The 25,316-nt window shown below is 41.0% G+C and overlaps 2 protein-coding genes across 2 annotated transcripts in view; one reads left to right on the top strand and one right to left on the bottom strand.

The window, feature by feature from the left end:
- Positions 1 to 1,931: 1,931 nt before the first annotated feature.
- GLT8D2 (glycosyltransferase 8 domain containing 2) lies at positions 1,932 to 20,650 on the top strand. The gene is made up of 10 exons (XM_001507640.6): positions 1,932 to 2,557; positions 5,587 to 5,632; positions 8,063 to 8,155; positions 10,893 to 11,061; positions 11,450 to 11,567; positions 12,388 to 12,472; positions 13,070 to 13,182; positions 15,233 to 15,399; positions 18,193 to 18,305; positions 19,533 to 20,650. Exons 2-10 carry the CDS (start codon positions 5,614 to 5,616, stop codon positions 19,703 to 19,705), a joined length of 1,050 nt encoding a protein of 349 aa, XP_001507690.1. The 5' UTR covers positions 1,932 to 2,557; positions 5,587 to 5,613; the 3' UTR covers positions 19,706 to 20,650.
- TDG (thymine DNA glycosylase) overlaps positions 20,205 to 25,316 on the bottom strand; it is a 17,730-nt gene continuing 12,618 nt past the window's right edge. Inside the window, exons 8-10 of the mRNA XM_007670023.4 lie at positions 24,296 to 24,467; positions 22,496 to 22,621; positions 20,205 to 21,985 (exon numbers count right to left, since the gene is read on the bottom strand). Of these exons, the coding sequence (XP_007668213.1) occupies positions 21,846 to 21,985; positions 22,496 to 22,621; positions 24,296 to 24,467 (438 nt within the window). The 3' untranslated portion in view covers positions 20,205 to 21,845. The remainder of the gene's footprint in view (positions 21,986 to 22,495; positions 22,622 to 24,295; positions 24,468 to 25,316) is intronic.

Below are 25,316 nucleotides of genomic sequence, written 5' to 3'. Positions count from 1 at the left end.
CCCGTTCTCGCCTATCCCGCCGTCGTCCTCCCGCGGTCCTGGAATGCCCTCCCTCCTCACCTCCGCCAAACTAATTATCTTCCCCTCTTCAAAACCCTAATTAAAGCTCACCTCCTCCAAGAGGTCTTCCCAGACTGAGCTCCCCCTTTTCCCTCTGCTCCCCCTCTACCCCCCCTTCACCTCTCCTCTGCTAAGCCCCCTTTTCCCCCCCTTCCCCTCTGCTCCTCCCCCTCTCCCGTCCCATCCCCTCAACACTGTACTCGTCCGCTCAACTGTATATATCTTCATTACCCTATTTATTTTGTTAATGAGATGTACATCACCTTGATTCTATTTATTTGCTATTGTTTTAATGAAATGTTCTTCCCCTTGATTCTATTTATTGCTATTGTTCTTGTCTCCCCCGATTAGACTGTAAGCCCGTCAAAGGGCAGGGACTGTCTCTGTTACCGATTTGTACATTCCAACCGCTTAGTACAATGTTCTGCACATAGTAAGCGCTCAATAAATACTGTTAAATGAATGAACACTCCCTCTCGGTGGTGTGAAACACACACAGAGACACACACAGACCACCCCCCCGTCCCCGCCACGGTACGTGCGTGAAACGCCTCAGCCCTTCTGTTCGACCCAATTTGGGACCGAGCTGCCGCGGCCAGCCAGGCTCTGAAGGAGTTAACCACGCTGGCGATCAAAGGCCAAAGCTAATTTTATTTAGATCCGATACAAAGTTGTTTTTAATCTCATTGGGAGGCTGATGGGTGCTATTCAATGCCAGCACTACCCAGAAAAGAAACCAAAACAAAACCCTCAAACCCACCTTTTCTTTGCCCCATCTCCACTGCCGGACCTCTGAAAGAGTCAGGACTTCTAGCAGAAGGTCAGGCCTGAATTTCAATTTGAATACAAACCAGAACAAATTAAGCGCTTTCTAATTCCACCTCTGCCATTTACCTGCTGCATAACCTTGGGGAAGTCACTTAACGTCTCCATGTCTCAGGTTCTTCATCTGCAAAAGAGGGATTCAAGTCCCGCCCGCTCGGACACGTAGGACGAGGACTGTGTCCGACTTGATTATCTCCTAATACAGTGCTTAGTATAGTGCCTGGCACGTAGTAAGGATTTAGCAAATACCTCAGTTACAATTATTAGCTCGAGGAGACAAAGTTCTGGGTTTTGAGGACCGAACGCTGCCTCCTCCCAAAGGACCTGGTATCCAAAGTGATCTTTCAGATCAGGTAGTGTGATAAGTGGAAACAGCACTAATAAACTGATAACATCAGACCTTATGAAAAGTGTTTTACTTGGCCTCTTCATCTTGGAATCTTCATAAAACACTACATTTTTTCGTTGGGCAAAATTTGAATGAATCCAGTATTTTGGAATAACCGTAGATAAATTACCTTCTCAACTCTCACATACTTCCTGCCATTATATTATCTGTCCTCCAATTCATCGCTGTCAGTTATATTTACTGAACACTTACTGTGTGCAGGGCACTGTACTAAGCTCTGGGGAGCGTACAGTATAACACTATAACAGACATATTCCCTGCCCACAACGAGCTTATGTAGAGTTGGGGAGAACAGGCCTTCCACAGAGTGGAAAATCCAGGGCTGCAACATGCAAATATATCAACTCATGTACAGTAGGTGTAATTCCCTTGGGCATATTTGAGTGGTGAGGCAAGACTTTACACTGAGGCTGATCCAACTAAGCCAGACCCATCAGTGATTTTTCTGGGTTGGCCTACCAAGCTCAATGTGACAGACTGACAGGGTCTGCTGAGAGAAGCACTGGAGAGAGGGTAACAGGAGAGAGTGGCCAGGGGAGGGAGGGAGAGAATGATAGGATCTGGGACAATTTTAGCACTGAAGAGGAAACATATGAAAATTAATATCATCTTTTAGTTAACAGCTCAGGCACTTTTCATAATAAGACTGAAGTGTCTTGATTCAGGAAAGCAAGAATGTTGGTTACTGGATCATTTCAGGAAAATACAAGAAGTTTTTGGTGTTTTTTTTTTTTAAATCTCGATTCAAGCTTTCCTTCCTCCCAACCCCCACTTTTACTTTTTCATTTTGAACTAGACCCAAACTATGCTAGAAGTTTGTTCTCAAAATATTTAATTTTCTCCCATTTCGAGTTTTGTTATTGTTGTTGTTTTTAATGGAATTTGCATGCAATCTGCCCGATGAGACTCTTGAAGGAAGCTTGGCAGAACAAGCCTGGATCAAGCAGCACATCTGGAAACGGTTTATGGGACTGCCTGACTTTGCCAGTGCAACGGCTGAATCCCAAAGCAGCTCCTCAGACGTGGAAAGAGGAAACCAGAGCCACTCCGAAGGAGACTTAAAGGGGGTAGAAAAAGGAATTCCCCTTTGGAAAGACGATATTGACTCAGTGGGGCTCTTGCCCATGGGATTTCCAAGGTGATTCGTGGATTAAGCAGCTGTAGCATGAAGGGCAGCAGATCGGGGACTACAACGAAGTAAATGCTCTCAGCCTGCAGGACTTCAGAAAAGAGTAATACCAAGTACTGCCTGGCATTTTCAAGGTAAAATACTTTGCTAATTTCATTACTATTTTCAGACATTTCTGAACAGCTGTGGCATTGTTTTCATTTCACTCTCTTCCGGCTGTAGCCCCTTATTTTCATATGCGCTCAGCTCAGAAGCTGTCAATTGACAACTCAAACCTTGATTTCAGTAGACCTTAAATTAATTTTATTTAGCATTCTCGATAACCTTTCTTCAAATACAGTACGATAGCTACTAAAATGTAAGTGCTCTTTCTGTGCTGGACTGAGCCTTTTCAGATCGAAGTTTTAGATGACAAAAGGCTAGTGTTTTGCACCAGATCTCTATCTACTTTCCTATATATAATAACTATAATTCCAGTATATATAAATTAAAAAGAGTTTTCATCTTTCATGATCTTCCCTTGGGCAGAAAGTTCATGGGTTAAGATTTCTTACAAGAGAATTTATGCACAGTACCACTTCCTTCTGTTCCCTGAGAAGAGGCCCCCAACTTTCTGCAGCCAAGATGGTGGCAGAAGAGACAACAGCAGCTTCTCTTATTACCTGCTCCTGCCACTGCTGTTTCGTTTTTTGCCGGACTCTTGGTTGGAGAGCCCAGAGAGACCCCGCATGAAGTAAAGCAGCAGCCAAACAGTTATTATTGCCACCATAGTAGCCTCTAGTTTTTGCAAGCTCTTGACTCTTCTAGGCACCCAGGATACAGAGGGACTGAAGCAGGTAAGATTTGAAAATTCTACTGATGCTGCTTGCCACCTCCACCATCATGGCCACTGTAACCACCGTGCCCTGTTTCCTTCAAACACGGCACTTTTGATAGTGGGAGAGGCAGCATCAGTGACTGGAATTATTACTCTTTTTTCTTCCGTCGCTGCTACATCTCTCTAATCCTAAGACACTGGCTTTGGTGATTATGTATCTAGCCCCCTTTGTCTGCTCCTCCCTCCTACATCTGTCTCTGTCTCCTTGTGTTGGTCTCTGCCATTTTTTTTCTCAATGTGGGATGAAGCCCTGAGCCATGGATTCCTCTTCAAGGCTCTCTGTAGCTTTGGCTTTAGGTGCCCTATACCTCCTTTTTGTTTTTTAATGGTAATTGTTAAGTGCTCACTACATGCCAGGCATGGTACTAAGCTTTGGGATAGATACAAGTTAAATCTGGTTGGACACCGCCCCGGTCCCACATAGGGCTCAGAGTCTTTGTTCCCATTAGAACCACAAGCAGGGGATTGGGACTACTATTTTCCCAGAGCCAAAGTGCCCTTTCACATGATAGGGGTTGTGGAAAGGGGAGGTGCCTCTGAACTGAGGAGGGAGGCGCTCCCAAGCTTCATCAGCACCCACACTAAGGGTTGCACTGGGACAGATGGGTAGTGACATTAGAAAGGAACTGCCAAGAGGAAAAGGTGCAGAGCCAGGAAGCAATTACATTATTGGTAGAGGACATGAGATGTCATTTTCATCAAGACTTTTTGCTCTCTCCCTTCCCCTCCCCTCGCCTAGCACATCTCCCCCACCCCATATTGTCTATGCATGGGGAGAAGAGCATAATCAAAACCACAGCACAATAATCTCAGGCTTAGCCTTACCCTCATACTTTGTTGAAAGCTACTCTTTCTGTAGGAAAGGGATTTTCCATAACAACATAATTTGGACCTAATTAAACAGGGTAGTTCTTATGCAGAGTAATTTTTATCACTTTTTAATCTTTATCCCTGTAGCTCAATAATAGGAGGCTTCTGGGTTTCCTATATGCTGCCCTCTTTCTTTCTCTCCCATTCCTTGTGAATGGTTAGCCTTAGAAAACAAGATTGGAAATCACTGACAGCTCAAGCCAAATGCTAGATTTGGCAGTTTTGACTGAACGTCTACGTAATGTATATGTATATAGTACCGTACTATCTAGCAAAATAAAATATGCTGTATTAATGTTTATTATACCATCTCATTGGAGTCCTCCTTGGATGAATGGCATGAATTACTTTTCTTTCTTTCTGAAGTTCACAGTGGAAATTTTACAGGAATCCAGAAAGTTGGACCATAAAACAAATGCTTTGTTAACATCTCTTGTGTTTTTCCTGAAATAAGGAATTCTAAAAGTTAGTCCCTTACTGAGATAAACGGAGTTGTTGGTGATCCTCTCTTCCGTTCATTCATTCATTTGTTGATTGTATATTTTGAGCCTTTGTACTAAGCGTTTGGGAGAGTACAATATAACAGTAGACACATTGCCTGCCCACATTGAGCTTACTGTCTCTCTTCCAATAAAGAAGCTATTTCTGGAAGCAGATCCAGTCAATAGGACTCTTAGGATTTGTTCTCAATTTAGATCACTCAACACAGAAGCTTCCATGTGGAAAGTTGAAGGTCTGGAATGTGAAAATGGTTAGAAGCACCGGATCTTTACTCTCCCTTTAGGCGTTGTTTTTAAATCTCTTCTATTACTTGGGATCTTTAGGAAAGAAGCAGAAGAATGATCTAAATGAAATTGGAAGAGCAGACAGTCCACCGACTTGAGGACAAACTCTAAATGCTCCAGGTATCCTGAGCAATTAGAGATCCTTCAGAGCAATTGGAATGTCCACAGGCAAAAGAAGAATTTGCAGTTTGCTCTCCAAGCAACTGAAGGAGCCCAGTAACTAGCGTGAGGTGAGGGAGGAGATAGGGAGTAAGAAATTTTGCATATAGATAAAGTGAGTGAATGAATACATTGTAAATATATATATAGGAATATATATAGATATATAGAAATATATATATACAGTGTTGAGGAAGCTGATGATATGGCATGATTGGCAAGGAAGAGGGATTAGTCAAGGATTTAACTCTATCATTAGTTCTGGGGAAGGTGCAGTTGGTGTGCAGATCCCTGGGAATTGTTTGCTTACTGATCTGTAACACAGGGCTCATCAACCGGATTTGAATGAAACAATCATTTACGCATGTACCCTCATAAATAGCAAGTGATGTCGACAACAAGACCTTTGAAATGAAGAATTGTTTAGGTCTTTGAATTTCTTTATAGCCTCTTTTTTCCCTTTAACCCACAGATTCCAGTTTTTTAACCAAACGAACACATGGCTCTGTTGCGAAAAAGTAAGATCATTTTTTTAAATGAATAATGTGAGATTCTGGATGATTACTTGTAAACCATTTCAGAAAAGCAAAAGCTGAACCTGGTACTTCATTTCAAAATCTGGTTAAACTGTATGGGTTGCTTACCCATACTTAGGCCCTGAAAAGTCAACAACTTGAAATTTCAACATGAGATATAAGGGTATGGTGATCTTTGTGGGGGCAGAGTCTGGGGGAGGTCAGTAATGTAATTGACTATGGTTTTTCTCCTCTACCTCAAAAGATTACCATTTTAAAATGGATTGGATAAATGGCTTGGTATTTTTGGTGACTCACAAATGATGTTTGCATCAATCTGCCCCACTGGGTGTTAACTTTTGTTGCTAGCATTGAATTGATTTTGAGTTCTGCACAAGATTGCCTCCAGAAATGCTAAATATTCATGAGTACAGAAAATGGAACTTCTATTCAGGCATAACTTCAGTGCTATGTCAAATCTATTTATGCTAACATTCATCCTTAAATAGACCATGAATGGCCAAACTATTTTCTTAAGACCTCCAAAAAAGTGCCACTCTGAAGTGTTGCCTTAGTAGGTGAGAGAAAAGGAAGTATTGCAACTAAGAATAATTCAAAAATCCAGTAATTTTGAGACCATAACATCGAGAGAATGTTATTAAAACATGTTTCATACCTCTTCATCACATATTCATGGAGTGGTCCTACAAAATCTCCGTGAAGATTCTTATTGCTCAAGAAGTTGAAAATGGCACAAAAATATATTTTAGGGCCATGATACATGACTATTCTTTCATGTCTTCTTTTGACTCAAGTAGGAAGTCCATTTTCAAATTTGTAGGCTGCCTCACTAAAAGATGAAGATGATTAATCAGTTTTCATATAACAAGGACAACGCATGTGTAGTTTGAGTTTTGGAATTGTAGCTAAATTCAGTGTAAGAACCATGATGTCCTGAATTGAGGGAAAATAGTGATTATTGGTCTTGAGCTTATTAGTGAGCAAAAGTGAGTACAATATTTACAATTTTTTAATCACCTGTCAACTACTTTTCTCTTTCAAGTTTTTTATGCCCGGTAGTCTTGAGAAGTGAATAGTTAACTCCCAGGTCACTCCAAACATTTGACAGGAAAAGCTAAAACCATTATCCCTGAGGATGTTCACAAAAGGGATGAGTTTCCATGAAGAAAATCTCTGCCAATGCCTCTAATGGTGCCTGAATCATTAGCTAATTAATAATAGGGGAATTGTCCACAGAAGAATAGGTCTAAAGAGCAAAATTTGGGCCGGACAGAAATAGTGGTTTGGGGTTACATCCTTGGATGTGCCTCCTAACTGCCTCCGTGATTGACAGCTGACTGGGATGAAGCATCACTCTGAGGACTGTCTCGAGGGGACCCAGGGGAACAGCAAGGCAGGGGCACCTGACCTAGAGGGGGAACAGCAATCAGTATTCTATCAGTCATCTCATTGGGCTGAAAGGGTTCTCAAAGTCATTTTGGAGGCAGGGCTGGTGGTAGGTACATTGATTGCCCCAAGAACATTGATTTTTACCTGTACAGGACAATCCTTGTTAATGTTAAATTGGCTTTTCAGGGACAAACCCTGCTTCAGAAATGTGATAATGGGGTGGGGGTGGGGGGCGTCCATCCTACATCTATTCTCCTCCCCTCTACTAGAGGTCTCCAGCTGGGAAAACCAGAAGCTGCCTCTCTGGCCTATTGGAACAGGGCAGGAGGAATGAGCCTGGAGGTAATCGGTCCACCCTTCCTGGCCATTTTCTACACGGTGATAGTGCTTTTCAATGGACCCCAGTGTGGTAACCAAAATGAAGAAAATGCCCAAAGGCAACTCAAGTGAGCCAGTGTCAGGTGCTCCTGGCATATCTCTGTGGCAGTCTTCAGTCACGTCATGCTGAATTCAGTCACAGAACCTGTGCCGCTTGTTGGCACATGTGAACATTTTTGGAATGTTTATGCTCTTTGACTTTATAATTGTGGAAAAAAGTGAGATGTGGAATTTTCATATTGTTTTTGTTTTGGCAGCTTGTTGCTAGCATGCTCAGGGAATCGCTTCTGTGACACTCAATGTTATGCCTACCCTTGGCGGACTCTGGCCCAAATACATTTTCTTACTGAATAATTAATTAATTCATTCATTCAATAGTATTTTCTGAGCGCTTACTATGTGCAGAGCACTGTACTAAGCACTTGGAGTGTACAATTCGGCAACAGATAGAGACAATCCCTGCCCAATAACAGGCTCACCGTCTAAACAGGGGACACAGACAGCAAAGCAAAACAGAAGAAAACAAAACAAGCAGTCTAGCGAAAAGACATCCAGAAAAGACATCTAGTTAACTACTTTTAGTCACTTTTGAATTTTCACATTTCCTATTGTATGAAATATTAACTGACTTTCTTTTTATTTCAGTTAATCAGATTTTGCTATTGCTTCTTGTTTTGACTCTGTGCATGATTCTGTATAATAAAGTTCATAAAGGATCAACTCTGAAGAATGAAACAGGTGAGATTCCAGCAAGCTACTTTGGCTCTACTATTGGCCGGTTAGAGCCAACTTCTCATTGGTCGTGGTGACGGTGGCACGCTCCCCTGGGGCTGCACAGTCTCTGTGTGGTCGCTGAACAGTCTCTGGACAGTCTCTGACAAGCAGACAGGCCGCTTGTCCCAGCAGCAGCACAGTGACTGTCTTGCCCAATGGGGTGCACATCATCAATGCAACCCCTCCCTTGTCCCCCACCGATGTCCCAAGCATCCCGGGAGAGTTGGGCAGAGGGGGCGGGTAGATGGCTCATCCTCACGGGGTACCAGGGGTGATCGGCTGCCCTGGATCCCAGACAGGTGTAGCTGTAGCTTCCTTCTCCTTGCCAGCAGGAAACAAGAGGTATTGCCAATAACCTGGCTCCAAAAGGTGGGATGGGCTAGGTATGACTGACTGCTTTTCCCAGTAATCAATTAATCGAGCAGTGTGATATCTACTGAGTACTTTGGTACCAATCCTGTGGGGGGTAATACCCCTCTCCCACTCCCGGGGAATCTCCCAGCTGATTGCCGATTTCAGTAAAGTCTCAGCATTCATATGTGGACGTGATGTCCACAACCCAGAAAGATTACTTCCAGCTCACCTAAACTGAAAGACCCTTGGAACTCTTTTTAAAATTTGAATTTGGGCATAAAGAGGCATGATCAAATATCGGGATCTATACACTGCCTATGAACAGGAGGGCACTTAGCGAGGCCCAGGGAGGAGACAGAAAGAATGTCTGGCCACCTGCCCATGGAATTCTTTCCTTAGGGCCAGACTTACATCTGGTGGAGAGAATACCTTGGCAGCCACATTAAAGTTTTGTTCAGGCTGAGGAACAGAACTGCTGCAGCTATTTTGCTGGTGGTTCTGCCCTCAGCCAGCCCTCCACCCCTCAGCACTATCCAGGCTAGGCCCCTCCTGGCAAGGCAGTCAGGACACGCACGGGACCTCAGGGCCCCCAAACAGAGTCACCCAGCCTCACATCTTCCCTCTTCCACTTGAAGAGGAAATAGAGGTGAAGAAGCACAACTGCTAAAGGTGAATGTGCAAAGCCCTTAGCTGATGTGAACATTTGCAAAACAAAGACCCCAGAACACAGTAAGTAAACTTCTCATTGGGAAAAGGAGCATGGCTAAAACCTTACCTTTTGGTAACTTTATCACTTCCCAGAAATTCATTTTGCTGTTCTGCTGGTTCATTACTGCCCTTAACCAACCTACCCAAAAAACATTACTTTTTTTTTTTTTTTTCATTTTCTTTCCTTTGTAAAACTGAAGGAAATTTGTTTGGCAAATTCCAAGGAGCAGCCAAGTATTTTGCAATCCAATTCATGAACCTCTGCCTGTTGTAATCAGGTCTTTATTTAAAGATTGGGACGTTTGGGCAAAACTAAGTGCCCAATTAGTGGCAAAGTAGAAAGGAAATATTGTTACATAATTGAGGGAAAAAAAGCTCTGTCAAATCATACGCAATAAACAAAGAAAGCACTGTTCAGTTTAACAGAAATCAGCTGATAATTATCCTGCTCAGTTGTGAATAGCTTTCCGGATGCTTCACTTCTGTTTGGGGTTTTTTTTGTGATATTTGTTAAGCACTTACTATGTGCCAGACACTGTACTAAGAGCTGGGGTAGATTCAAGCTAGCCGGAAAAATGAAGTGACTTGCTCAGGGTCACACACCAGACACGTGGTGGAGCCGGGATTAGAAACCAGGTCCTTCTGACTCTCAAGCCTATGCGCTATCCCCTAGGCCGCGGTGCTTCTTGTCTCTGCCTTCTGGCTGCTCACAGGAATAGCAGAATTCTGAGTCTCGTTCCTAGCTCAAGATTAAAATATATCTACATCCGGCGCTCTACACTCTGGAGTTGATATCTTATATGTGAATGATTCCTGCTTTTTGTCCTTTCTCTTGCTACTCACTTCTTGGCCATCTCACTTATCAGAAACCCTTCCAGTCATATGTATATGGCCTTATTCTCTGCTGCTTCCACATGTTTGCTGTGTGGCCTTGGGCAACTTGCTTCACTTCTCTGTGCTTCATTTACCTCATCTGTAAAATGGAGATTAAGACTGTGAGCCCCATGTGGGACAGGGACTGTGCCCAACCCAATTTACTTGCATCCACCTCAGCTCTTAGAACAGTGCCTGGCACATAGTAAGCGCTTAATAAACACCACAGATAGCGTGGCTAGGTGGAAAGAGCCCGGGCTTGGGAGTCAGAGGTCATGGGTTCGAATCCCGGCTCTGCCACTGGTCAGCTGTGTGACTGTGGGCAAGTCACTTCACTTCTCTGTGCCTCAATTACCTCATCTGTAAAGTGGGGATTGAGACTGTGACCCCCGCGTGGGACAACCCGCTGACTCTGTATCTACCCCAGTGCTTGGAAAAGTGCTCTGCACATAGTAAGCACTTAACAAATACCAACATTATTATTATTACTCTTATCTGTAATTTATTTCAATATTTGTCTTGTAAGATCCTTGAGGGCAGGGCTCATGTCTACAAACTCTATTGTAGTGTGTTCTCTCAAGCACTTAATACAATGTTCTACAAATAGAAACCCTCAACAGATACTATTGATTGGTTCATTCATTGTCATTCATTTATCCACATTACTTTTTTTCCTCCCATTAGTGTGTAAAAAATGAGTTGATTGGTTTCACTGTAACTTTCTATTTTGAGTTTCATTCCTAGCTACTGATTTGAATGTATGCAGATGATTCTGAGAGTCCAGAGGAATTGGAAGAAGAAATTCCTGTGGTAATATGCGCAGCTGCAGGGAGAATGGGTGCAGCGATGGCCGCCATAAACAGCATCTACAGCAACACAGATGCCAACGTGTTGTTCTATGTGATCGGGGTCAAGAATACTCTGTCACGAATCAGGTAATGGTCTTTACTTTGCTCCAATCTTGAGCCAGTTGAAACATAAACTAGCCAGTTATCTATATTTGACTCAGGTAATTTGGGTTGGAGGAGTCGACTGGTACCGTGGCGAGTGATCCTCGAAATGGAGGCCAAGTAGTTGAATGTAATGCCAAAAAATTAGGCAAGCAATGAAGGTACTGAAGGTGAGGAGTCCTGGTTGTAAATGAAAAAGAAGGGAAGGAAGTTTAGAACAAGAGACTCTATCAGATTTTTTTCCCCCACATTAGTTTGACATTTGATGGGATGTTTTAGCTGGTACTTCATAGACAAGAAATTAGCATGGGGACAATGAGGACTAGGCATGGTTTTTGAGGTATTTGCCACATGCTTTTATCATCCTTTTTAGAAAATGGATTGAGAACTCCAAACTGAGAGAAATAAAGTTTAAAATTGTGGAATTTAACCCTCTGGTGCTCAAAGGGAAAATCAGACCCGACGCATTACGTCCTGAACTACTTCATCCTGTAAGTAGGAATACTTCATAGTTTACTGAAATGCCTTTGTGATGTTAAGACACATGGATGCTATGAGAAGATGATTAGGAAAATATGCAGGATGCAGAAAGAAGAGGAACACCTCAGTAGAACTAGAAGTTTCTGGCTGGTCCCCAGAGAATTCCAAATCCTTTTCTAGATGAGACAAAAGTTTTTCAGCCCTATAGTGATTGTTCTCAAATAGTAGCCTCAGCTTTCAAGTCCACTTAAGGTGGGCTATTTCCCAGTAAAGGAAACGCAGCCCCAAATTTGAATTGTCGAAAACTTCTAGGGCTAATGTCAAATCCGATTTCCCTTGCAATTTCCATAACCACAGAAGTTGCTCTTTGAGCAAGAGCCTGAATCTGGTATTTAAAGTACTCTTTAAGGTTTTTCTGATCAGGTAACACATCAAAAGTACCACTGTGTTGAAAAGGAAAGATCATCTGTGACTCAAAGGAAATAGTACTTAATGTGTGATTTCTAATGCATCATCAACTGAGTTGACTTTTCAAATGAACTCAGCCTTTTCCTTATTACAGTGTGGTCAAGTGAGATTTATGTAGCATATTAAAGACACACTAGCACTGTTTGTGACGACGTGGTTCAGAGAACGTAGGTACCAGGTACTGGGAATGCCCTGCAAGGTGTCACTGAAGCAATGCAGTTAATTCTTCTCAGCTCCCTGCGCAAAGGCCAGAGTACGGGTTAAAAGGCAGGTTTGACCAAACCACAGCAGAATCCCAAAATGCAACTGAGACACCGAGATATGGGGCCTATTCCAAATCTGTCTCTCTTATTATTTCAATAGCTGAACTTTGTCCGATTTTATCTTCCCCTGCTTATCCAAAAACATGAGAAAGTCATATATTTGGATGATGATGTCATTGTGCAAGGTATGTTGCCCGCTAAGAACTCTTGGAAGGGAATAATGGATAAATAAAAGATATGATTTTCTTTACCAATTTCCTAAATAACAATTTCCACTGTTTAACTGAAAACTTGAGTTTTGTTTAAACTTTGCATCGGTACCAGTAATGATTAAGACACAAAATGCCAAACTCAGAGTGACTGTTATCCTTTCTGACTTTTAAAGGCAGTGTCTTTTGTGCCGTACAGCAATTGGTTTTGTATTTTATAGATACGAGATCTTGGACCTACCTCAGTGCTTAGTACAGTGCTTGGCACTTAGTAAATGCTTAACAAAATCCATTATTACTGTTGTTATTATCATTAGCTTTACTAATGGATGGCTGATTAAAAAATGGGGAAAAATAGTAGAAGGCTTTTGATCACGAGTCCCTAAACTTTCTTCTAAACTGTCCAGTCCTTTTATGTCCAATCCCCATATTGAACAGTCATTTCTGATACTTGGTTCTGAAGTCCCAAAATCTGCTTTTATAAGGGGATATACTCAGAAAATAGGATTTTAAAGATATTTTGAAACCAAACCAAACCCTGCTATGTGTTTAACTCAGTGCTTCTAAAATTAGGTGATATCCAAGAACTGTATGACACAAAGCTGACCCTGGGCCACGCAGCAGCTTTCTCAGATGATTGTGATTTGCCTTCGACCCATGAGATGGTTAGAAGTGTAGGAATGCAGGTGAGCTTCATTTATAAATGTAATCTATGGATTCGGTTTTGGCCCTTGTTTCATATTTGCTTTCTCTACAATTAAACTGAACACCACACGACAAAACGTTTGATTGTATTCTGAACCTAAAGATGCGCTAGAGTGTGTCAATATGTAAAGGATGATACATCTGGGTAGCTGCCTTGGAGCCTGTGGTTGATTGGGAAAAGACAACCAATCAATCACTGGTATTTATTGAGCACTTAATCAATCAGTAGTATTTATTGAGCACTTACTATGTGTGTAGAACACTGTTTCAAGAGCTTGGGAGACTATAGTACACGAGAATTAGCCAACATGTTCCCTGCCCATAATGAGCTTACATCCATAGCACTGTATGCTTTGTAGAGTACGATACAATAGACGTTATTCCTACCCACAAGAAACTTACCATCTAGCAGGGGAGAGATCAAGTCATGTTTTTGCATGTGACTCCTATGCCTTCAGCTTAAGTGTATGTCAAAAATACACCTATTCCAATAGCATAGACAGGAATGAAGGTAAGGTGCCTTCTTCCTTGTTGGACATGATTAAAAAAAAATTTTGCATGAAAATCTCCTGCAGCATGCTCTGTGTCTGCAGTGACTTTCCAGGAAGATGTTTGCTCCTGGTATAACAGCCACAGCCCTAACCTCTGCCCAAATTCCCTAACAAGTGAAAATAAGCTAAATCCCATTGGGAGGAGGAGGCTAGTTGGCAGATTTTCCCCTTTCCATCCTCAAAGCATCAATATAATCAGAATTTATTGAATGCCTATTGTGCAGAGCACTGTCTTAGATCCTGGGGGGAGCATACTAAAGAAGTAAAAGATATAATCCCTGCATCAGCAGAACTTCCAGTCTGACGGGGAGACAGAAGACGTAAATGGAAATATATACAATTCAGTACTTGAGGGTAACAGAATAAATGTAAATAACTGACACAAGTGAATAAATAAACAGTGCTAAGATAGGTGATGATATGCATGCCAAAATGAAGAGGCATTAATCACAGAACACCTCCTGGGGGAGGTGACTTTTCTAGAGGGCTTTGAAGGAGAAGCAGCATGGCCTAGTAGATAGAGCACGGGCCTGGGGGTCAGAAGGACCTGGGTTTTAATTCCGGCTCTGCCAATCGTTTGCTGGGTGAGCTTGGGCAAGTCACTCCATTTCTCTGTGCCTCAGTTACCTAATCTTTACAATGGGGATTAATTCTGTGAGCCCCATTTGGGACATGAATTGGGTCCCACCTGATTAGCTTGTATTTACCCCAGTGCTTAGAACAGTGCTTGGCACATAGTAAGCACTTACTATCTTGATCATACTTGACCTTTACTCCTCACATAGTAAGTGCTGAACAAATACCATAAAAAAGTACTCATCAGACTAGGTGAAATAATAAAGATACCATTATTGAAAGGGTGCAAAAGGAAAACTCACGGAATGGGGTGAGGAAGGCCCAGGAGACTGGGGTGAGAGAGAATGAAGACTATGAATTTTTGCAAACAATAATATGCTCATATATTTCTGCAGTAATAATTGTTACAATATGAATCTTTAGTATAATTCTTCATTTCACAATATTTCAATCATAGGTACTATTTACGGATGGTGTGAATAATTTCTTACTCTAAATGGGATTAAGAAACACTTCCAAGAAACTGAATGAATATTTTTACACATCCTGAAGAGTACTCTGTGAACATTAATATGCTACACATGTCCTCAAACTGCTCATTGCTAAACATGTTGAAAATATTAACTTCCTAATCAGAATAATTGACTACTATATTTCTGGTGGATTCTGGCACAGAGAGGCTATAACATATTCTGCTTTTTCTTTCCCAGATATTTCAAAGATCAATCAAATCGTATTTATTAAGCGCTTACTGGGTGCCGAGCACTGTACTAAGTCCTCGGGGGAATGCAATATGATAGACACATTCCCAGCCCACAACGAGCTTAGTCTAAAAGGAGAAGGGATCACACTAACCCATAATAACCCATGCTCATAAATTAAAATTATGTATATTTCATTATAGAACACCTATATGGGCTACCTGGACTTCAGAAAGAAAACAGTTAAAGATCTTGGCATCAGCCCCAGCACCTGCTCCTTTAATCCTGGTGTGATTGTTGCTAACATGACAGAGTGGAAACATCAGCGCATTACAAAACAACTGGAGAAATGGATGCAAAAAAATGTGGAGTAGGTAGAGGTATTTCTTTCATCAGTATCTTTGGGATCAGTATTCTGAGGGTACCTTATATGCAGAGCACAACTGGAGGCCCTTGGGAACGTAATGGAGTGAAAGACAGGCTCTTTGCCCTCAAGGGGTTTATAATAACCTTATTTTAATGTTAATTTTCCAAAGTCAGAGTCTAGATGGGTCATTGGGCATACCCTAACTGATACACTCAGATTTCAGGATAGTGGTACCACCTTGAAAAAGAAATCAAATAGTCGATCCGAGGTATCACATCCCTTCATTTAATATGCAAAAACCTATCCCCCTCTGCCGCTCACCTCCATTACTTGTTCAGTTTGTGATCGCATACTGCCACCCACTGCCCACTTCCAATTTTCCCCTGCTGCTGCCTGGATGGTGGCTGGGTGGTTGCGAGAAGGAAATCAGAAAACAAGGAGCAGTTTGGGGCAATAGTGCGAGACTGGGTGTGGAGCATAATGTGGTGGTGAGTGCTAGTCAAAGAAGAAAAGAGCATCATCCAGAGGCAAGTTTTTGCATTAATGTGGTTCTCAGCCCCACCCAATAGTAGGGTGATTTTTGACTTTGACATGACTCCCTGGAAACTCCTGGAGAGGAATTCACTCATTCATTCAATCATATTTATTGAGCGTTTATTGTGCGCAGAGCACCGTACTAAACTCTTTGGAGCGTACAACAATAAACAGACACATTCCCTGAGATGCAGCATGGTGTAGCGGATAGACCACAGGCCTGGGAGTCAGAAGGTAATGGGTTCTAATACCGACTCTGCTACTTGTCTGCTTTGTGACCTTGGGCAAGTCACCTAACTTCTCTATGCCTCAGTTACCTCATCTGTAAAATGGGGATCGAGACTGTGCGGTCCCACGTGGGACAGGAACCGCATCTGACCTGATTTGCTTGTATCTACCCCAGTGCTTAGTACAGTGCCTGGCACATAGTAAGCGCTTAACAAATACCATAATAATAATTCCCTGCTCACAACTAGCTTGCTGGATTTAGGGTATTAATGAAGAATGAATTTCCAAGGGAAACCATAACACTCTGGGGCACTATAGCATTTGACAGCTATAGCAACAAAAATAAGATTGTAGTTCACTCTGAGCCAGAGCTGACTGCAGATTTAAGGTTGCGAGTTCCAATCTCAGTCTTGACACAATTTACTCAGGCATTTCACTCTGTGGAGGATTTGTCATTTTGCCATCCATAGACAATAAGCTTATTGCAGGTCCCTAATTATGAATTTTTAAATAATTACAAAGGTATGTTTCTTAAATTATGAATTTACCTCACCTTCCTTTGAAGAGGAATTGGTAATGTAGGATATCGATGAGTTAGTTCAGTGGCAACACATTTTATTTGGTAGCCTTTAACTTTAGCTCTTTTGTTAAAGTGACCTCATGCCACTTCTTTCTTATGATGCTTATTATTTTTAGAACATGTCCCCTCATATGCAATCCTGTTGCTAAATTATGAGCTCCTTGAGATCATGTCTACCTTTTGTACTGTGCTCTTTCAAGCACTTTAGTACAGTGCCCTGTATGCAGAAAGTACTCAATACATAATAGATGATTGACTGGGGAAACAATCCATAAGGTGAGCAGGTCACAGATCTGCTTGTGAGAGGTGGGTTGCATGAGACTGGGGGAGCTTCACTTCTACAGCTGGAAGCCCACGGAGGCAATGACCCAGTTAGTCAATTGTATTTATTGAGCGCTTACTGTGTGCAGAGCACTTGACAGTACAGTATAACAATATAACCAACACATTCCCTGCCCACAACCTACTTACATTCTAGAAGTGAAGTTGACAGCTAAGGGGAGGGAAAGGGAAATGGCTCTTGCCAGAAGACTGCCTGGCATATGGCAAAAATACATTTTCTCTTGAAGGTGAATTAACAGCATTTACTATTACAATTCTGAATAGTATTTCCTAGTCCTATTAATATTATTATTAGTATTTACTAGAGAAGTCATGTGGCCTAGTGGAAAGAGCACAGGCCTAGGAGCCAGAAGACCTGGGTTCTTATCCCTGCTTTGCCATGGAGCTGCTGTGTGACCTTGGGCAAGACACTTCAGTTCTCTGTGCCTCAATGCAGATTCAATACCTGTTCTCCCTCATACTTGGGGAGATGTGGGTTGCATGAGACTGGGGGAGCTTCACTTCTATGGGACTTGATTACCCCACTGCTTGCCAAATAGTGAGTACTTAGCAAATACCACAAATATTATTACTGAGTGTTTACTCTGTGCAGAGCACTGTAGCAAATACTTGAATGAGTTCAATAGTACTGCCTTCAAGTTTACAAACCTGTAGTGAAGTTGTATGTAAAATAGCTCTCCCTCTAAACATGTTTCCTCCCCTACACCCCCAATATTAATTTGTGTTCTCATAGTAGTCTCATATTAGACATATTAAATTGAGACCATCTGTAGAAACATTTAATCACATGATTGAAGATTATCCAGTTTTAGCCTCCCTCCAACTCTGTCTTTTACTTATCTCTGGACATTCGGGGACAGAATGTTTTAAAGAATTTTGCAAATATTCTGGAAAGTTGGAATTTCTTATTAAAATATGCTGCTGGGATATACAGTACTATAAAATTATGCTCAAACTATGAGGGTGTTATGGAACTTGGAATCATAAGCATGCTTAGTCTTTTAAAATAAAGTGAATTCACACTGTACTTAGAGTTAAGCATCTTCTACTATAACAACATTAAATCATCTTTCTCACCTGAGGAATGATTTGGCACTTCGTTCTTTTCCCAGGGAAAACCTCTATAGCAGCTCCCTGGGAGGAGGGGTAGCCACTTCACCGATGCTCATTGTATTTCATGGAAAATACTCTAGCATCAATCCAATGTGGCACATTCGACACTTAGGTAAGAATTTTATTGCACAACATAATGAACAGAATAAAATGAAGTAATAATGACTTAAGAAAAGAATCTGCTATAAGAAAGCTCAAATTAAAAGAAAAAGTGTAGTGGCCAATTCTCAGGCTTTGTGGAAACCGAGGGATTGTGCGTTGAAGGTGTGTGACTCCACAGAATTTATTCAGGAGTGGATCCTCCAGCAGACTTGAACAGTTTTTTTTTTTGGTATGTGTGGAATTATTTAAAAAACAACTCCCCCCAAGCCCTCCCTAAAAAGAATCAATAGGAAGTTAAGGGATTCAATTTAGGCCCAATATAAATTACTGATCTAAGATTAATCTGAGGCTATATTCTAATTCACACTCCCCTTTTTCTTCTCTTGCTTAGTAATAATTTGGTTTCATTTGGTTTCGTTCCACCAGTTCATTCTCCTCTCCCCACACCTGATTTTTGAAGAGGAAATAAAAGATTGTTTTTCTAAATTGTGAGACCTGCATGCATAGGTTAGAAAGATGAGTCAGGTACGAACGATGGCAGATTCAGACTCATGGAAATATGCAAATTCCGGGATAGGAAGAATGGAGAGGAGGTTGCTGTACTTTGAGTGCTTTTGTAAGTAACACTTGGGAAACTGCAATAGAAAAAGTGGTTTCAAATGCACTCTTTCTTACCTTTCTCTTCCTTCTCCCCTCCTTTCTTCCTACTTTCATTTCATTATTTTTCCCCTACTCTCCTTATTGCTAGACTCAGAAGGTCTTAGGTTCCAATCCAGACTCTGCCATTTCTCTGCTGTGTGACCTTGGGCAAGTTGCTTCACTTTTCTGGGCCTCAGTTACCTCATCTGTAAAATGAGAATTGAAACTGTGAGTCCCATGTGGGAAAGGGACCAGATCCAACCCCGTTCACTTGTATCCACCCCGGCATTTAGTACAGTGTCTGCAACGTAGTAAGTGCTTAAACAAATACCACAATTACTATTATTAGACTCAGTTCTCCATCTAAATGCCCCCTCCCCGGTTTCAGAATTGCAAAAATTATTCAAACCAGTGGGCAATTATGCAAGTAAATAGGACATGCTACCAGAATTTCAAGAGCTATTAGAGAAACAGCAGCCAATCAACTTAGCCTAAGGATGTCTCCTATTGCAAAGTTTTATGGTCATTTATGACACATAAGAACACATTATAAAGTAAAAATTAATCTAAACTCCCATTTTTCCCTAAACTTTTGAAGGCTGGAGCACAGAAACTAGATACTCTGAACATTTCCTTCAAGAAGCTAAATTACTTCACTGGAATGGAAGACATAAACCGTGGGACTCAACTAGTGTTCATACTGACCTGTGGAAAAGCTGGTACATTCCTGATCCTTCAGGGAAATTTAAACTCAATCGCCATGACAGCTGATACTGAAACACCTTTCAATATGCACTTCTTAAAATATTAGTTTGGAGCAGGCTCGTAAGTGAATTTTTCTTCATTCTGGTTTGACAAATGATAGATAATTCATCTGGATAAAAATCCAGCTATTGTGTGAATTGTACTAAGTAGTAATTCATTTGTGGACTCATCCCCAGCCACAGAGTTCTCTTTTGTGGAAACAAGCATCCCCATTAAGTTCATTAGTTGCACTCGGAAAGGGAAACTTTGGAAAAATCAGATTAGAGGACACATTTCAACAGCCTAAAGGTTTTTTTTCTAGTTTGTCTCTAGTCGTTTGCAGACCTATTACATTACAAATATCGATAGTTAATGGTGTTTTTCAAATCTTATACACAGTGCAATTTAGAACATTTTAAAAGAGTGGAAGATGTTTGCTGGGTAATTATTCAAAATGGAGTGAGCACAGGAAGAGAAATGAATATGCCAGTAGCTAACACTGAAGGAAGAGACGTCAAGTTAGGTATTCAATTCTTAAAATTTTTATTGTCAAAACTGGCAGGCTTTCAAAAGAATTTAAAATATTTCCCACTGAGATTTGATGAATAAAACCCAATCTGTCACGGACCGGCATGTCAATGCTGACTGCCGATTTGCCGTACTTAATGAAATGCCACACTTATTTTCCAAAACCTTCAATCCAGTAGGTGCTGCTGTCAAGATTCTAAGGATTTTCCCCCTTCCAACCCCTCCCCCGTGCAACTATTGAAAGGTACAATAGTTGTGTACAACAGCAATATCTAGTTACATGCTATACTTAGTTCTGGTGAAAAAATAATTGAACTGCTACTTGTCCCTGATGCAAGACCCTCAGAGGGCCTGCAGGAAAATATCCATGTAAACAGTGATACATGATACAGTACAACAATTTAAATTACGTAATTGACTTTCACAAAACTTGACCTTCTTATGGCAAAAAAAGCAACTGCTCCTATAGCCCACAGCAAAAATGCATGATTAGTTTACAATATGTATCTATATCTCTATTTTAAAGAAAGGATTAAGCAACATGATTTCATAGAAAAGAACTGTAAACCATTATAATTTTTAACTCTGAAGTGGCAGAGTGCTACCTGGCTACATGGGACACCTGAATATTTTGGCAGGTTTAGGATTTAAACCCAAGTTCCCAGAGCAATAATGGGTCATTGCTAGAATGGAGAGAATTCTGTTATATGACGAGATGATAATTAAAAGATCCTCTTTCGAGGGAACCACTCAAACCACAAAGTCTGCAATAGCTAGTGCCAAATGATATTACCTATGGCAAAAAAATAAGAGAAAAATACTGGAATAGTAAATTTGACCAGAAATTTTTGATTCTCTTGGACACCTACTGTGTGCACTTTTCAAGTATGAGAAGCACCGACTTGAAAAAGGTTTTCAAAACATTCAGTGTTTTGATCACCTTATTGTTTTGACTAAAAGCCATACTTCGAGTTCTATTCACATTCCTTCTTTTTCCACAATGTGGAAAGGAACAAAAAAATTAGAGTGGGGTTAGGCACAAACATGGACTTCTATTCCCTCCCAATCTTACCTGTGTTCTGTGCCACACAGATCAAAATTTGCCATTTGCTAAACTGCTGAACAAGTTCTTTAAAAAGGGGACTATAAATATTCTTCAGAGCCAACTGTGCTCCCATAAGTTTAGGCTAGAATTCTGTCAGAACAGGAGGATTCTTGATAAGCAAATACTTTGGCTTTCCCTTCACCTTAAAAGGGACATTGCCATTTCTAACTGCATGAGACTTAAGAAAGTATAAATAGACAGATCATTCATTGCATTAGATTAAAAGAAACTCCCTAAAGAAATCCATTTCTTCATAAATGAGAATGCAGTTTGTCAAGAACTGTTGATGGTGAAAGTTAAATATAAAAACTCATACAAAAAGTCTACTTTTATTTCTAAAACCTGATTTTCTTTTAAAACTACCTAGTTCAAAAGGGTAATTCTATCACACGATAGGTTCGGTCTATGATAAAATAACTAGGAAGTGAGATGGGGGTAAAATACTATTAAAAAGCTTCAGTTAACGAACTGAGGTTCCCTTCTTGATAACTGCATTAAAACTGCAGCATGTGAGAACAGCTGGGAAGAGCACCCTTATGCACAGCTTCCTTCTTGTTCTTGCGTCCCGCAGTTGTTGAACTCGGGAATCTGGTCTCTGAACGGCTGTGTCATCCACTGCCCGTTTGGAATGTCCCCAAAAGCTGATCCTCCATTAATCTCTGGATTGTCTGCAGCTGGAAAAATAAAAGTTCCAGTATGAATATGCTAGAGTCACTGATAATAAAGATAATGGTACAGGGTAGGGTAGCATTATTACTCTGTTAACGACTTCGACTTATTTTAGAAACCAAATCCTCAGGTTATGAAAAATAAGTCATCTTTTGAATAAAGGGGAATAGTATGGGGCTTACTTTGTCTTTAGTGTTGACAGACGGCCTATTGAAATGCTTCCCTCCCGCCCTCTCTCCCGCCATCCAATTGCAGATAAAATTAAATTCATTCCCTCTGCCACTATTATCTACCTGGTTAAACGATAATTTTCTTCCATTTTGGTGATAACGCAGGGATACCGGTTTTGGAAACGGCAGTTGGTACATACTATTGTCTCTAGACTGTAAGCTCGTGTTGGGCAGGGAAAATATATACCGACTCTTTTGTGTTGTACTCTCCCAAATGCTCTGCATACAGTAAGCATTCAATAAATACCATTGATGATGATACTTGATAAACTGAAATAAAATTACCTATCCCATTGGAAGAGAAATTGTATGGCTCGTTATCACATGATCTTTCACCATAAGCTCCTCCATAAGCTGCTTCATAACCTGGATCATATTTTTCTTCCTTAACAGCCATCTTGTTTGCATCCTCTGTAGGAAAAAAAAATCATTAAAATGGACTATTCTTAAGCACTAAACTCAAAAATATCTTTTATATCAATGGAGTCAAAGATAAGAACTCATCTGTTAACATTTTGAAACATCTAAACAAATTGCCAGAGTTATTCTTGGATTGTTTACCATAAGTATATCTTCAGATTACCTAGTTTTGATGTTTACTATATAAAATTTCATAGTAAAAACAGGGTGAAATGTTTAGTTTACTTGCTGCTTCACACAGCTGTTACAATGCTTCCTTGATCCCAAACTATCCATGTTTACCAAATATAAAATCAAATATGTATTTTATGAGGCCTATGGCTGTAAATTCCAGCCTGTCCATTTTCTTAATAATGAACCAGCAAAAATTGCCAGAGTCTATTCCTCCATGTGCACTCTTCCCTCACATGCCCTTTAACCTTTAAGACACTCTCTCCCTGCTGGATCTCAGCTAACCTGGATTCCCTTCTCCCTGTGATTCCCCTCTTCCACCTAGATCTTGTCTTCCCCAGCTCTGTAAGTGGAGAAGAGGACACCAGAGGGAGATGGGCTCAGGGAGGATGCCAGGGAAGGGTGTTTTCTAGGATGGGATGGGAGAATGGAGGAAGCATGGACCGACTTTAAGGGAGAAGAATCTTCCAGCAGAGGACATCCACAAACTCTTCTACTGCAGCTCCTGCATGCTGTTTCGGACTAATTACAAAAGGTGGCTACTGCCTTGACTTTGTCCAAGTAGGAACCAGGGTGACTGTCAGTGGGAAGAAAAAGTGACAGATCCCCTCAGGTGAAATGGGATCCAGAGTCCCCCTTTCTTTGTTGCAGTCCCAGTCACTGGCTGAGGGAGGAGTTTCCCCCCCTCCAAGCTAGAGACTGTGGCTATAACATAAGAACATAACAAATGCCATTACTGGGTTAGATGAACAGTCCATCCAGTCCAGAAGTCTGTCCCCCCAAGTGGCAACAGAAGGCTTGCTTTGAGCCATATAGCAGACTGGAGGCACTGTGGTGGAGTGGGAAGAGCACTAGTCTGAAAGCCAGAGGACTTGGGTCTGAGTCCAAGCTCTGCCACTGGCCCGCTGTGGGAGCTTGGGCAAGTCTCTTAACTGCTCTGTACCTTGGTTTACTCATCTGTAAAATGGGGCCCATTCTACCTGCCTTTCTTCCTATTTCGCAGTAATAAACTGTTGTGAGGACAAAAATGTGATAAGTAATGTTAGAGCACTTTGGGATTAAAAGCTTCATTAAAAGAAAACCCAACAAGGTAGAGTAGCTCCCTCCTTGATATCTATTCTAACATCCCCTAACCTTTTGATCTACATCCCCAACTTTTTTCCCTAGCCACTCATTTTGGAACATTTGTCCAAAAATTTAGCCATGGCCCTCTTGGCCTTGTTGAAATATTTTCAGTCTGCCCAACTTCCTGAAGTGACAAATTCCATACGATTACTGCCAGCTGGGTAAAAGAAACAAGGAGCAAGCTGGGTCCTTTTATGGACCTTGGTGGGCATTATGACAGGAGTTCTCTCAAACCCCTCCAAAGTCCCTTTCAGGCCTTGTTTGCCCCAGTGCATAAATATTCCACAGCAGGCAAAGAGAGAGAGTAATCCCACTCCAATTTGAAAAGGTATCTATATATAGGGGAAAACAAAGACAGAAGAAACATACCTCGAGCAAGCTGCAAATTAAATGTATACTGCACCTCCTGAATCTCTGTGTTTGGTACAACACCTTTCAACTGATCCCTTAAATCTTTCAGTTTAATGTAATAATGAACCTTATCTTGTGCACGAGGAAACTGGGCACATCTTGCACTGGATGATGGCATAACATAGCAGACCTTTATATGAAAGCGGATTAAAAGATTAAAGCGTTAAGGAGCAGTACAAAGTGAAGTCTTACTTTAAATAACTTTAGGAAATGAGATTCTACAATTTCTCTATATCCTGTTCATTTTCAGTGCTAGGAAGTCCCCATCCCATATTTAACCTATATCGTTTTAATGCAAAAAAAAAGCTTCCGGGAAGAGAAAAGGACACAATTTCCCTTGATCGTTTTGGGAAAAGCTGGACGACACATAGGGAATCCTTCCCATCAGTACATTATTCATTCAAGAAGCTTACTAAATGGCATTCTATTGCCCAATTGAGTTTGTGCACCTTCAGAAACACAGCTTACTAAAGGATTTGTTTGGGAAAGTCTGGCAGAATAAGAACTTGAGTAGCTTCTGAATTTAAGACTATCACAGATCCAACAACTACTGTGAGTCCTTTTTAGGACACGAACTGTCTCCGACCTGATTGCCTCTACCCCAGCTTTTAATAAAGTGCTTGGCATAAAGAAAGAACTTTGAAGTACCACAATTACGCTACTAGGTTTAAAAAAAAAGTGAAAGGAAAGCTGCATATTCAGTCTTTTAGGCCTGGTGAAAGAATAAGGTGTATATCCTCCTGTTGAGCTGATATGGCATTGTATTCTGACTTACCGAGAGGATATACAATACTTTTCATCAGATTTTTTGACTTAAGGGATTGTTCACCCATCAGTGTATTGGCTCAACTCATTCAACATTATATTCCTAACTGCATCTTATTATATAAGGAGAGATGCTATTAAACAACTCAAGGAATTCTGAATCCCTTTCTCTTTTCCAAGTAATTATGAAATATCAAAGGACTGGAAGGTTGTT

Source organism: Ornithorhynchus anatinus, chromosome 14 (genome assembly GCF_004115215.2).
Source record: "Ornithorhynchus anatinus isolate Pmale09 chromosome 14, mOrnAna1.pri.v4, whole genome shotgun sequence".
Classification (NCBI taxonomy): domain Eukaryota; kingdom Metazoa; phylum Chordata; class Mammalia; order Monotremata; family Ornithorhynchidae; genus Ornithorhynchus; species Ornithorhynchus anatinus.
The sequence above is the reverse complement of the archived record's forward strand: the minus strand, read 5'-3'. Positions and strand labels throughout refer to the sequence as shown.

Coding starts and splice junctions, on each gene's coding strand:
- GLT8D2 (XM_001507640.6), top strand. Junction 8,156..10,892: donor AACTCTGAAGAATGAAACAG/GTGAGATTCCAG, acceptor GAATGTATGCAG/ATGATTCTGAGAGTCCAGAG. Junction 13,183..15,232: donor TTAGAAGTGTAGGAATGCAG/GTGAGCTTCATT, acceptor ATTTCATTATAG/AACACCTATATGGGCTACCT.